This window comes from Neolamprologus multifasciatus, chromosome 5 (genome assembly GCF_963576455.1).
Source record: "Neolamprologus multifasciatus chromosome 5, fNeoMul1.2, whole genome shotgun sequence".
Classification (NCBI taxonomy): Eukaryota; Metazoa; Chordata; class Actinopteri; order Cichliformes; family Cichlidae; genus Neolamprologus; species Neolamprologus multifasciatus.
Genome location: NC_140443.1, coordinates 33268150 through 33281271, shown reverse-complemented (window position 1 = coordinate 33281271; position 13122 = coordinate 33268150). Strand labels below are relative to the sequence as shown.

At 38.7% G+C, this 13122-nt stretch overlaps 1 protein-coding gene across 4 annotated transcripts; it reads left to right on the top strand.

Annotated features, from left to right (window-relative positions):
* The first annotated feature begins 3063 nt into the window (after positions 1-3063).
* Positions 3064-12476, top strand: LOC146519157 (phenazine biosynthesis-like domain-containing protein 1). Of its 4 annotated transcripts, none has more exons than XM_085159477.1 (10): positions 3064-3230; positions 5631-5730; positions 8638-8736; positions 8917-9026; positions 9157-9186; positions 9283-9371; positions 9611-9702; positions 11355-11438; positions 11639-11701; positions 11809-12470. In XM_085159477.1, the coding sequence occupies exons 1-10, from the start codon at positions 3147-3149 to the stop codon at positions 11919-11921; spliced, it is 864 nt and encodes a 287-aa protein (XP_085015603.1). In that variant the 5' UTR covers positions 3064-3146; the 3' UTR covers positions 11922-12470. The 4 variants fall into 4 exon arrangements, with proteins under 4 accessions (XP_085015603.1, XP_085015602.1, XP_085015604.1 ...); XM_085159476.1 differs by lacking the exon at positions 3064-3230 and adding an exon at positions 3243-3366 and having other exon boundaries at positions 11809-12476; XM_085159478.1 differs by lacking the exon at positions 3064-3230 and adding an exon at positions 4162-4189 and having other exon boundaries at positions 11809-12474.
* Positions 12477-13122: the final 646 nt, after the last annotated feature.

Here is a 13122-nt window from a genome sequence, read left to right as displayed (position 1 = left end):
TTGTGTTTAACCAGGACTTGACTGAGGCCACTGCACAGATTGAGAAAACCACAATGAACATCTGTCTCCAGAGGATACGCCAGGCAATGACTTTTCTGATGTTGGCATCATCATCGAGGGTGTAGTAGTTCTTCAAGATCTGGATAACGTGACCTTTGCTGTTTGGACCTTTTTTATTCCTTCACTATGAGTTACCCATCACAACTCTGCTACACTTTTGAGGTGATTCAAAGGGTGGTAATGGAGTTGGATGCAACTCAGCTCTCAGGAAAAGCTCACAACTAAGACAAAACTGCTCCTGCAAGGAAAGCTCACTGTTATGCATGTGAGGTGATCAGCTCTAGGTGAGAGGACATTTAAATCTCACACTTGTTCTGCTGCATTTTTGAAGCTCAATTCCAGGAACAGATCGCAGGGTTCATTTTTATATACTCTGCAACACCATGAGGATGAGCCGTTTTTTTTGTTGTTGTTGTTTGTTTTTCCTTTTGCTCTGTACAAGTTCTCTGTTTGTCTGTTTGGCAGCATTTTTAAATTTCTCTTTGTATTTTTTCTTTCTTTTACTAGTGAAGAGATGTAGCGTGAACAGTTATACAGTCTAAATATCCCATATGGGTTGTATGAAATGGTATTTTCAGTTTCATTCAGTTGAAGTAAAGAACCTGTGCTGTTTTGAACCAAGATGTCACAATATGATCAGTGCTGTAATTTTTGACAGTCACTGTATCAATGTTATTTTTGTGTCTCTTGAATAAAGGTTTTGACCTGCAAGTGCTAATTTCGTTAGTTATTGGGGTAAAATGGGTAATGTTAATAGGAAGGTGTTTGCCAATTCAGTAACCTAATTTAATGTTAATGGAAACTAACATTACCTCAAATTGTTTAGTTATAATTGTTGTTTAACTGAATCTTGACGTCAGAGGCCTTAAATAGAATGTTTTGTATTGTCCTGTAACATTTTTCAAAAGAAACAGTCTAATTTCTTTGCTGTGATTGATTCCAGAGAACACGGAAGAACTGACATTATTTAACTGTTGATTTATATAGATTCAGTGGAGGAGAAATGTCAGTTTAATTCTTTACAGACTGTCAATGCAGTGAAATTAGACATTTTGTTTTGAAAGGTTACTGGTGGATGCCAGCAACCATCTTGGAAGAGAACAATACAATCTGTTATAAGGCCTCCATTTGAAAATTGTGTATTTGATACTAGAATATAATAGCAAAATGTAATTTGAAGATAACATGTAGTATTTAAGTGACCAAGTAGTATTGGGTAAAAGTTATTGAATGGTGTTGGGATGAAGTGAGAAAATTGTGAAGGATTAAAATATTCCAAGAGCTCAAATGACTTCATCAAAACATGTTTAAGTCACATTTTATCAACACAAATTGCACAGGTTTATTGAACATGAATAAATTGTGTTAATTTAACTCAATTGTTTAAGTTGCTGCCGAAGCAAAACATCTGTGTGCAACAAATGTCCACCATTGAATTAAGTAAATCCAACAACATATTTTTTTTCAGTGTACTACTGAAGGTAGTATTACATGTTAATAAAGGCAATAATAGTTAAAAGAATTGTTATAATAATAAATATTATTATTATTATTGAAGAAAAGATGGTAAAGCTGCTACACCTGAGGCAGTGAAGATGGATGGGATCAACCATTCAAAGTAACGGACAGCGCACAAGAGACGTGAAGAAGTGCAGGCAGGGCAGAGTGTGCATCAAAGAGATGATGGCATTAACAAAAAGACAGGAGGCTGAGCTGGAGGTGGCAGAGTTAAAGTTGTGGAAGTTTTGTTGAAAATGATAGACAGGATTAATAATATCAGAGGGACAGCTAAGGTCAAGTGGTTTGGACACAAAGTCAGGTCAGATGACATGCAGATCAGGAATAGTTGATACTTAAGATCCTTAAGATGGAGCCTCTATGTAGGAGGAAAAGAGGAAGACCACCGAGAAGATTCATGGTTTTGCTGAAAGAGGGCAATGCAGAGGGTTCGTGTGACAGAGGAAATTGCTAAGGATAGGGTGAGATCGAGGCAGCTGATCTGCTGTGTTGACCTCTAAAGGTAGCAGCCAAGAGAAGACTATCTAGTGCGTAGACCGTGGTTTCCAAATTGCTTTTCATATGACGCCTGTGTTTACGACTCCGAAGAGAGCTGGTATCTTGGACATGTAATAAAATTAATTAATTTTCCAAATATTCAGCATGCGCGTTATTGTAAACTCAAAGTCCAGATTATGCGTTTAAGACTAAACGTCATCAGGGTAGTCGGGTTTTTCGTCTATAATTATAAATTAATCACAATGCATATTCCTGCTATCTATACAATACAAAACATGACGATTTATCACATTAAAAAAATATTATTCTTAGATTGTCAAATAACCATAGTTAAGTGATGTTAAGGGGGTAAAGTCTGTAGTCTTAAACGCAATCTTCTACAGTCACAAACCGGTTATGTCTAAACGTAAAAGAGTGGAAAATAGGACAGGCTCCAGGGAGGAAAACACGCACACACATGCAGGGGGAGGGTCTACAGTCCATCCACAGCAGTGCGTGCGGAAGCACGTTATGTGGGGACCATCCAGAAACTGTGATACATCTTTTTTGGTCCTGTTCTTTTACAAAGAAGTTTTGGAAGAATTTAGCAGGTTTGTTACTGTCCATATTTTAAAAGAGTTCCCTCTACAATGGGAAAATGTTTTATTTTGTTTCTTTAAGTTCTCCAAGAAGAATGATAAATGTTTTTTTCATAATAAATCTGTTAATATTCTTAGCTATTTTTTTTTCCAATGTAAGTTTACTAATAAAACACCATACTTCTGTTATTTTCTTAAGGATGTGGAATTGTACATAAAGTCAACATCAGACTCAGGCGCACAAAAAGGCGCTCAAAACGATACATTTATGTGAATTTTTGCGTATATTTACGTATTATTATTATATTGTACTCCTGGTTATTTGTATTCATGTTCTACTCTCTTGTATACCTCATCTGTTTGTATGTTGTATACTCACTGATTGATTAATAAAGTTCTTGTTTTAAAAAAAATAAAAAAGCAGTGGGTGCGGACTTTGTCCACCAAAAACGGTGCTGAAGGAGGAGGCTTCGCTTCCTTCGCTTACCTACAATGGAGATACCAGTGTACACGCTGGATTCCTTCACCAATTTGCCGTTCAAGGGAAACCCTGCGGCGATTTGTCCACTTCTGCATGTGAGTAAAACTATTTAGGCCACAGCTTAATGTCTAGTCTGGCGCTATGGCGGCCTGCATCGGTGCTTTGCACAAGTGCAGACCAGAAGCAGAAATTCGTTCTGCAAAACAAGCTCGACAAGATGTGTTTTTAAAGGTATTTTAACTCAAACAATCTTTTATAAATCAAACCATGAAAATTAAAGTGGGTTTTTTTGTTTGCTTTCCCCTGAAAACTTTCTTATCACAGAAGAACTGAATAAGATACATACAATAAGATACATCAGCCTGCTGCTTCTAATTAACTTATTTAGTTGTTTATTCTTTTTCAGTGAGCTTACAATTTTTTTTCAGCTTACAATCATCTGCTTTAGAAATAAAGCCGGTGTTGTGCCAAAAAGTGATTGTCTGCCAAAAACTGATTTCCAATGTTTCTGTGTATTTTTTCTGTGTAATATCTTTACGTATGTTCGTAAATACACTTCGGTGAATAGGGTTTACAGAGGGGTTATATAGAGAATTAAAAAATTATCCGTTTTTCAAGTATCTTTACAACTCTGTGTTATTGTACTTACATTATAACCAATCCGGTCCTTTATCCCCACTTAAAATATTTTTACAGAACTATTGTAATATTTGCTGCCATTTCTGCTGTCCTCTTGGCCAGCTCACTCTTACAAAAGACATTTTAATGTTAATGAGATTTTTTTTAACTGCATAAATAAAGGTTATATAAAAGTCGCTGCCAAAAACTGATTGCGGCTTCTACCTTGTTACACGAATGTTGTTTGTGGCTCAAGATGACTTTATGTCATCCATAAGCGATGCATTTGACATATGTTTCACATATTATAGCCCAACAAGTTACTTATAGCAGTTTAAATACAAGCAATCAGTTTTTGGCAAATACCGGAAATCAGTTTTTGGCAGACAATCACTTTTTGGCACAACACCGGTGTTCCAGATGAACTCAAATGGAGGTCAGTCCACTACTGCCACCTGTGGCCAAGTGCCATAGCTTACTACTAGATTAACTTGTGACACATCTGCAGAAGAGGCTGAGCGGCTGCACTTACATCTGGATCATTCAAATCGACCCACAAACATGTTGAAAGATGCAATGACAGCAATGTGGATTGTCAGGACTAAAACCAATCATTAAGTAAAGACAACAGGGACCATTTGTTTCTGTTTATTTAGCATGCACAACATTTGTAGTCTGGCCTCCATTTGAGACTGCTCCAGCTGCTATGTGATAGTCAGTAGATCTGCTACAAATTGCAGATCATATGCAAGTTTTGGAAATAAATCATGAATATTCCTTGCTTAGCATTAAAAGTAAACATTTCTAGCTCTCCCCCACACCCAAACACAGATGACAAACCAACTGACACACCTGAGTCACTCGCTTTCTTAAATCCAATCACTCTGTTTGTTACTAATCACTGTGTAACAGCTGCAAATTCACGGTAACTGCCATCTCCTTACAAATGTTTATAGATTAACCACAATTACACAGACTGTATATAACTACAAACTCTCTCCAGCCATGTTGATGTTTTACTGGCTGAAAATGTTCATTTGCAGAGAAAAGACACAGGCAGACTATGCTTACAGGATGTGATGTTACAACACCAGTGAAATATGAATGTGTCATATATTTGTTCAAGACATATTTCTTTGTTATGGGAAGAAATATTGAAATCATCATGAACAACGGGAGTGGTGATTTCTATAACTATTTCTATAACTTTGTGTATATAATTGTGCATTTCTTACTGATGTAGGCCACAAATAAATACATAATACCATTTCATTTATTTTAAAGGTTTATTTGCAAGACATGCAAACAGACAAAATAGAAAGTTCCAAATGTATTGTGCATGAAATGAATTCAAACGTGGCGATAGAGCCAGGTGCAGATGTGTGTCACAAGTTAATCTGGCTGTAGGCTGTGGCACTCGGCCACAGGTGGAGCTAGTTGACTCGACTCCATTTGAACACAAAGTAAACTGCACGCTTTAGTTGTGAAGCGAAAACACTGAAATCGGAGTAATAACACGTACGAGGGGAACAATGACGACGACATGCTGTGAACAGCATCGGCATGGTGTTAATTGTTTGCCGTTTTCACGATCGCCTCCTGCATGAGAATATCACCAGGTACACAGGACATGTTCTTTAAACATTTAGTTGTTCATGAGCAACAAGATTGAGGTAACCTCACAAATATCACAGATGAAATGTTTGGTGTTTATTTGCTGTTTTGTTGGTAGCGGCTCCTGAAAAGCAAGTCTACCACACATCTGTTCGACCAACCCCAGTAAATCTGGAACAGCGGTCATAGCAGCTCATATCAGTGCATGTTTACACTCATCACAAATATTTATATTTGCTCGTCAAATCGTGTGTTTCTAACAGGAGCTGAGTGATGACTTGTATCACAAGATAGCAGCAGAGATGAACCTCTCAGAAACTGCTTTCATCACCAGGATTAATCCCTCTGACAGCTTTACTACAGGTATGTCTGTTTTAATACAGATCACATTTGGGTTGCCAGTGCCAAAGCCTCTTAGATTATAATGCTGTAATGGAAAGCTCCCTTTCAAAAGTATACAGTATGGTGTATGATTCACACACTGCTTAAACTTAAAAGTAGTCCCTATAGGTGCAGGATAGAAATGTTTCAATATAGATTAACAAGTTTGTATGACTTTGTAGTTATAAGAACCGTAGTATATCGTATTTGCAGAAAATAAAAAAGACTGAAATAAAACAACAAAAACCTGAAAACCTGAGTAACATGACAAGTGAAATAAATGAGTCAAGGAAATTGTATGATAGGAAAAAACGGAGTCACTATTTTAAAAAAAAGAAAGCTGTGAGTAGTGGTGAAGAATTTTCACAGCTGTGAGGCTCTAAGAGAAAACGCCACGTCATTTTCTAATGATGTGAGCTGCAGGAACAGTTAGCAGTGTTTGAATCAAACCAGTGGCTCTGTTAACAAAGTGAGACAACAGACATTTCAGGATCAAAATACAGTTAATTGGAGAAAAATATCTTTAAATCACCACAAAGTCTATTTCATGGCACTTTGTACCTATTGAGAAATGTCATTCACGAAAGGTTAGCCTTCAGCAAAATTAAACTAGTGCCATCAGGCAGAATTAAGGACCCACAACCATTAGCAGGAGCTCATTATTTTTCAAGTTTATCTGTTCAATAGCTTATGTTTACAGAGATCCTATACAGTTAAACACACACAGAGCTGCATTGTACTCACTTTGTGCACAAACTGTCCTCAGCAGTCTGTCAGGTCAACATGTAACATTGTATGGAGTCCAAAGAACTGTGCAACAAGCTGTCACAGTGAAAAATGCAGTGTGCAGTCGGTCCAAGAGGAATGCAGGTATCAGTAAGACAAAGAAGAAGCAGGAACAGATACAATAAGTTTAACTTCAGACTTAAAAATGTGACTTTTGAAGAATACTCTGAATTATATTTGCTGAGAAAGGAGAAAAAACCCGTATTAGAGGGAATTACAATAGTCCACATGTACTAAGATCAAAGGATGTAGGACTTTTTAAAGTGTTCCTGATATTTAAATTAAATAAGTAAAAAGTGAACCCAAACCATGACAGTAACAGTTCAGTATTCTTCTTGTAATTTGCCAAAAGTATCATCTGGCATCTGCAGTTCTCTGCTCACACACAGATGTTGTAGAGCCATCTCCCACATTTTTTCCTCATCTCCCACAATTTAATGACTTCCAGCTATGAGCAGCTTCTCTAAGGCTACGTCCACACTAGCCCGGATAGATTTGAAAACGGCGTTTTCGTCCGAAAACGCTCTGCATCCACACTAGCATCTTAATTCGTTTTCACAGAGTTGTGCGTCCACATTGAAACGGCCGAAAACGCTTACGTTCCAGTACTGTGCACGCGTAAAACGCAAGAAGATTCGACCTGCCTCATTTCTATCTGCCGTTTATTTAATTTCTGGCTCTTTGAAACGTCACAGCAAAATGTTGAGGAAAAACACCAAGTTTTTTTTAAATGGACTAACAATGAGGTGGAGTTGTTGCTGCGAGTAACACAAAAGTACAACGTTGCAAAAGCGAGTGAGAATTAAAGAATGTAGAAACTGATATTAATCTTTAATAGGGCTGTCAAAATTGAGAGCAAAAAAAAACAACTGCTGTGTAATGCCCTCCTCGATCTTTGTTTAATTGGTCACATGACTGCATCATATGACTAACATGTGTCATCGTTTTCGAAAGTCTGCGTTTTCAGTCCACACTGTGATGCCAAAGCACCGTCTTCAAATGTATGCGTTTTCGACAGCGTTTTGAAAACGCTGTCTCAGTGTGGACGGGAGACCAAAACGGAGAGAAAACGATGTGTTTTCAAACGAAAATGCATTAGTGTGGACGTAGCCCATGTCCCCCTTTGACTCCACTGACAGAGTCCAACACCATGAGCATGCTCAAAAATATCTCTATAAACAAGAAATACTCAGAGCACAAACCTTAGACCGCTCACTCTCTGGGCAGTATTTACTTTTAATAGTATTAAAGTATTTACCTCCCGCACTCTGTAATACGTGTGTGTTTAATAAATCACTTTTTGGACACTCCCTAGGACTCTGTCTGCGCTTACTTTTCCTTCCAAATCAAAAAGAACCGTTACAGGGAATAGCATTGTATTTTGTACATATCCCTTCAATAATTGGTATTGATTTGAAAATAACTGGACACACATTAACACATTAATAAGCTTCTCATATTATATTATACTATTGACATTGATGAAGAGGTCAGAGATACAAAGAAATATGGTATTTATAAACCCCATGTATCTTTCCCTGTATGCCTACATGTTGACAGTACAATGGCAGTAAGAAACACATTTAAGTAGCTCTATATAGCATTATTATAACATTGACATTTAGATGTCTTGACCTTGAAGGGGAGGTCATAGGTCGAATGTGACATATTTGACATATTTACAGTACTTTTTATATGTTGACAACACACCATGCTTTTAAGAATTGTATTGTTTTGTATCTTTATTTATTTCAGACATACAGAAAAAACGATATATACGAGTACACATACTTGCATTTACATGTACAAATATGAATATATATGTAAATACACACACGTATGTGCTCAGACAAAACAAAAAAGAAAATGAATAAAATAAAATAGAGTCTAAATGACATGAAATTACAATTATTAAGATGAATGATGGTTTCTAAATTATAAGGCTTTTTGTCAATCTTTAACCAATAAATCATTAAGTTGACCTTGAAGACCTTTGTGGATGTAAGCCAATCACTAACATTATTATCTACACTGCTTAACTCTGTGTATTTGAAACTAATACCAAAACAAAACAGAAAAAAGTCTTAAATGTGTGATTAACAGGATCAAGATTCCGCCTTCGATGGTTTACACCAACTACTGAAGTAGACCTGTGCGGTCATGCCACTCTGGCCTCTGCAGCAGTGCTATTCCAACACATCAGTAAGATGCAACATTTACACGCAAAAAGGTTTTTCAAAAAACAAAAAAGTGACATCATGGTGCACTAGAAAAGGCCACTGGAGCTATTTTTAAAGATGCCTGTAATGCACAATGCAGCTGACTGCAAGAAGGAGCAAAGAGGTGCCAGCATGTAACCATGTAATGGATTTTTTCCTTCAGAAAATGTAAATCCCACCCTGGTGTTTGAGACCAAAAGTGGAGATCTTTGCGTCACCCAGAAGGAGGAAGGGTACATCATGGACTTTCCCCTGAATCCCCCCACCAGAGTGGTAAAACAAACTTTTCCTGTTTAGTTACATGAACAATTTAATCAAATCCTGTAATGTAAAAAAACGAGCTCTTGTGTTTTATTAACAGTGTCTGTAAAATGGCTTTCTTTCTGAACTCCCTTTATTTCAGGATCCCAACGACTTCAAAGACACCATCAAGGTCAGAAATCACATTTTTGTGAGCAGTTTGTGAAAGTGTAACTACATTCCTGTGTGTGTGTTCAGCTAAGTCTCTGCCTTTACATGTGTGACACAGGCGGCAGTCGGACGCCTCCCGGTTCAAGAAGTTTTATTTTGCTACAACACCAAGAAGCTGCTGATTCGACTGGCTGACAGCTGTGACACGTTGGTTAAAAAACACTTTGCTTGTTGCCAAATTCAAAGGAATCTCAAGAGTGGTCCTACTGTTCATGAGATCTTAAACATTTGTTCAGCAACAACAATCAATTATATTTCTCAGGTGCCCGGCTAGTGGGGCTTATTCATATGTTTAAAGCCCAAACAAATAATCAAGCAACTGGCCTTCTACACCCACTCATCACGTTTTAGTAAATGTATATGTGCTTTTTGTGTATTGTCTCCAGCTCTGCGCTTACCGATCTGAAAGTTGACACTGTGGCTCTTGAGAATACTGAGAGAAGTGGAAGATTCTGCGCCGTCATCGTCACTATGAAAGGTAATCGGAGCTGTGCGTTTCGTAGAGTTGTAGACTTGCTGGATCGGACCACATGTAGTAATTCCATTAAAATGAAGACGTAACAGTAAAGAATAAACCAGAGGAAACCCAACATGAAGTGTTTAAGTGAGGTGTGGTCCCACCATGTACCATCAGAAAAGCTTCAATGCACCTCTGTTAGAGGGATGAACAGCACTCTGCCAAAAACATTCCCTCATTTGGTGTTTTAATGATGATGGTGATGAAGAGCACAGTCTGTGATTCCACTCATAATATAGGCCAGGGTCCCCAATCCCAGTCCACGAGGGCCGGTGTCCCTGCAGGTTTTAGATGCGTCCTTGATCCAACACAGCTGATTTAAATGGATAAATGACCTCCTCAACGGTCGTGTCCAAATTCATGGGCTGCATCCTCCTGAGGACCCGGCCTTTGCGGTCTACTTGGGCCGGGTCCTCAGAAGGTCGGGTAGGCCGGAAGTAAACGGCTGGGGAAATTGGACGGTCTAGCCTTCTGATCTGCGTCACCGCTGTCTCGGTGGAGTTTAATAAACTCGGCCGTCTGCTCCTTGCTATCTAAAATATAACAGGACACTGGCGTAAATTCTCGACCGTCTCACACTTCTGTTTAATCAGTTTTCTGTTTGACGTTTATTCAGCTGTGTGAAAATCCCGGAGGAACCCACCCGGGGGATTAATAAAGTTTTATTTTATCTAATCTAATCTAATAACTTTAATCTCAGCCAAACCGATTTACTCACGAACAAACAAAACACTGAAAAAAGCCCAACAATAACATTTTTAGATTGTCTAAGTGACTTATATATTACGTTTAACCCAAGTAGCGAAACTCTGCGGTGATCTGAAAATGATGTGCGGGAGTTGTGCCGTTCTTGGCCGCATCAGTGACCCTCGCGCTCCCGGCTTGCTATCGAGCTGGTGGGTAGCAGATGCTCCAAAAACGTCGAAGCACTTTTGCAAATATTTGATATCTTGATAAACCGAGCAGATATTTGATGTTTACACAGCTACTTTCTCGCCTGAAAATATGTTAAAGGTTTATTTTGTGACCCAGAAAGATTAGTAAGAGTAATTTTTAAACTTAGTAGCGGCCGCCATTATTGGAAACTGGAGTTTGGCTGGGCCGCGCTATGAATTCTGGGATATGGTAGGCCACGAAGGACACACCCGACCCATCCTTCAAATTCGGGGAAAAGGAGGACGCATTTGTCGGCTGCATTCGGAGGAGTCTACGAATTTGGACAGCCTTCGGCGCATCGCTGTGACGTAATCGGTCTACAAATGCGGCCTCAGGAAGAAGCAGCCCATGAATCTGGACACGACCAACATGTCCTGAAGTTCTCCAGAGGCCTGGTAATGAACTAATCATGTGATTCAGGTGTGCTGACCCAGGGTGAGATCTAAAACCTGCAGGGACACCGGCCCTCGTGGACTGGGATTGGGGACCCCTGATATAGGCCTTCACTTGGGTTGAGCTCTGGGGAAATGTTTGATCACAGGACAAATGGTCCGATTTCTCCTTTGCCGTCACCATCCTGTGGACTCGTTTGTTGCCCATTTTTATTTGTATAACAACATTCACTGAATGTTTCTGCCAACAAACATTAAACAAACACTGCTAACATGTGGAAACAGGATCACCTGACTGCCAGCCACGATATGACTTCTACTCGAGAGACTTTTCTCCATGGGTTGGCGTCCCTGAGGATCCTGTCACTGGTAAGATGGTTGCTCTTTACTAGTATGTAATCTATAGACATTATTCCTCAAATAACATAATTCTGACCATGTTTGTGTGTCTAAAAATGTTTACATATAAGCAGCTGGACTAAAGTGATTAAGGAGGATGCATTTACAGGTGTCTTATTACTGAGAGAAAGTGTTAAGCTATTCCTGCTATGCATTCTTTGTTCTGGCAGGCTCTAACCACACAATCCTAGGTAGCTACTGGTCTGAAAAACTAGGAAAGAAGAAAATGCTGGGTACGTATTTGAACCTTCTCCGCCTTTTACTAATGTGTCATTTATCTGATAACAGACGTTGTGTTCCACTTTTATCCATTATTAATCTGCTTATTGTGTCTGTGCAGCTTACCAGTGCTCCAGTCGTGGTGGCCAGCTGGAAATTGAACTGAGGGATGATGGAAGAATCAACATAGCTGGACAGGCCATCACTATTCTGCAGGGAACAATCAAACTGTAGGCTGAGACACATCCAAGAAGACGGTGTCTGATGTTGTGTCACAACCATTGTGTCCCTGCAGATAGACACTTTATGGCTCTTGTTTAAAAATGAGATGGCTCAAATAAAAAGAAAAAAACGCACTCAAGTCCTGACTGTTCTATTCTGAAATGATTCAGCTAACAAACGTAGCTTTGTTACGCTTTTTATCATTCATAACATTACAGCAAAAAAATTACAACCAAAAGATTTTAAAATGGTAAAAATGGTAAATGGCCTGTATTTATATAGCGCTTTTAAAAAAACAGAAACACAAGAACACAGCAGGTAACATTCGAAGAGTCACGATTAGCCTTGTGGTCAGGAAAATTTGCTACTTATTAATAAATGGGGTTCAATAAAATGAAGTACAGCTGATATGGACTAAACTAAAAAATGATACTGTGCAGATTCGTTTTGATCCTAAATAACGTGTACATATTCCTGAAATTAAAAGTTATCATGATGACATGTTTGTTTGTTTTTTTGTATAATCTGTTCCTGCACAGATGTAGTTCTGCCGATCTGACTCATGTAGGTTTTTACTGACAAACCTATGTAACCTATGACATAGTTGAGTTCTTTTAAAGTTGACATTTCTGGTTACATACTATAGCTCTATCATAGGAAATGACACTACACCTAGAGCTGGAGAATGTTAACTTTTCTCACATACAGACGATGATGGATGCTGTCATGGCTTTTTAGTTTGTTTTATGCTAAATAGTGATGGGTCGTTCGCGAACGAAATGGCTCTTAGAGCCGGGTCTTTGAAGTGAACGACGCGAGTCGGTGGGTTTTTTTTCTTTCTTTCTCTCACCCTCTCTCTCGCCCTTTTTTCCGCTAAACTCCGCACGCGCGGCCTGTACTTTGCGCTGGGCAGAGGGGGGAGGGGCGTTAGTTACACTCACAGTAGCACAGGAACAGAGCGGGAGGGAAAGAGAGAGAAAGAGAGCCAGGGACAACAACGTCACATTAGAAAGGTATAGTAATCATCCACTATTTTCAGTTGCAGATGATAAAGGATTCAGAAATCATGCAGGCCCATATGACAGAGAATGTGCATCTTCTTTTTGTTTTAATATTTTAATTTATATTTAATTGTGTTGTGGTTTGCAGTGTTTTGTGTTGTTTCACGTTAAATTTGTTTAAAAGGAAAAAGCTGAAAATTTAAATAGTTAAA

Bases quoted from the DNA above. Each gene is read 5' to 3' on its own strand.
- LOC146519157 (XM_085159476.1), top strand. From the start codon at position 3,277: ATGGCGGCCTGCATCGGTGCTTTGCACAAGTGCAGACCAGAAGCAGAA. The intron at 9,187-9,282 runs GTCAGAAATCAC...TGTGTGACACAG, and splicing joins ACTTCAAAGACACCATCAAG to GCGGCAGTCGGACGCCTCCC. The intron at 9,703-11,354 runs GTAATCGGAGCT...ATGTGGAAACAG, and splicing joins CGTCATCGTCACTATGAAAG to GATCACCTGACTGCCAGCCA.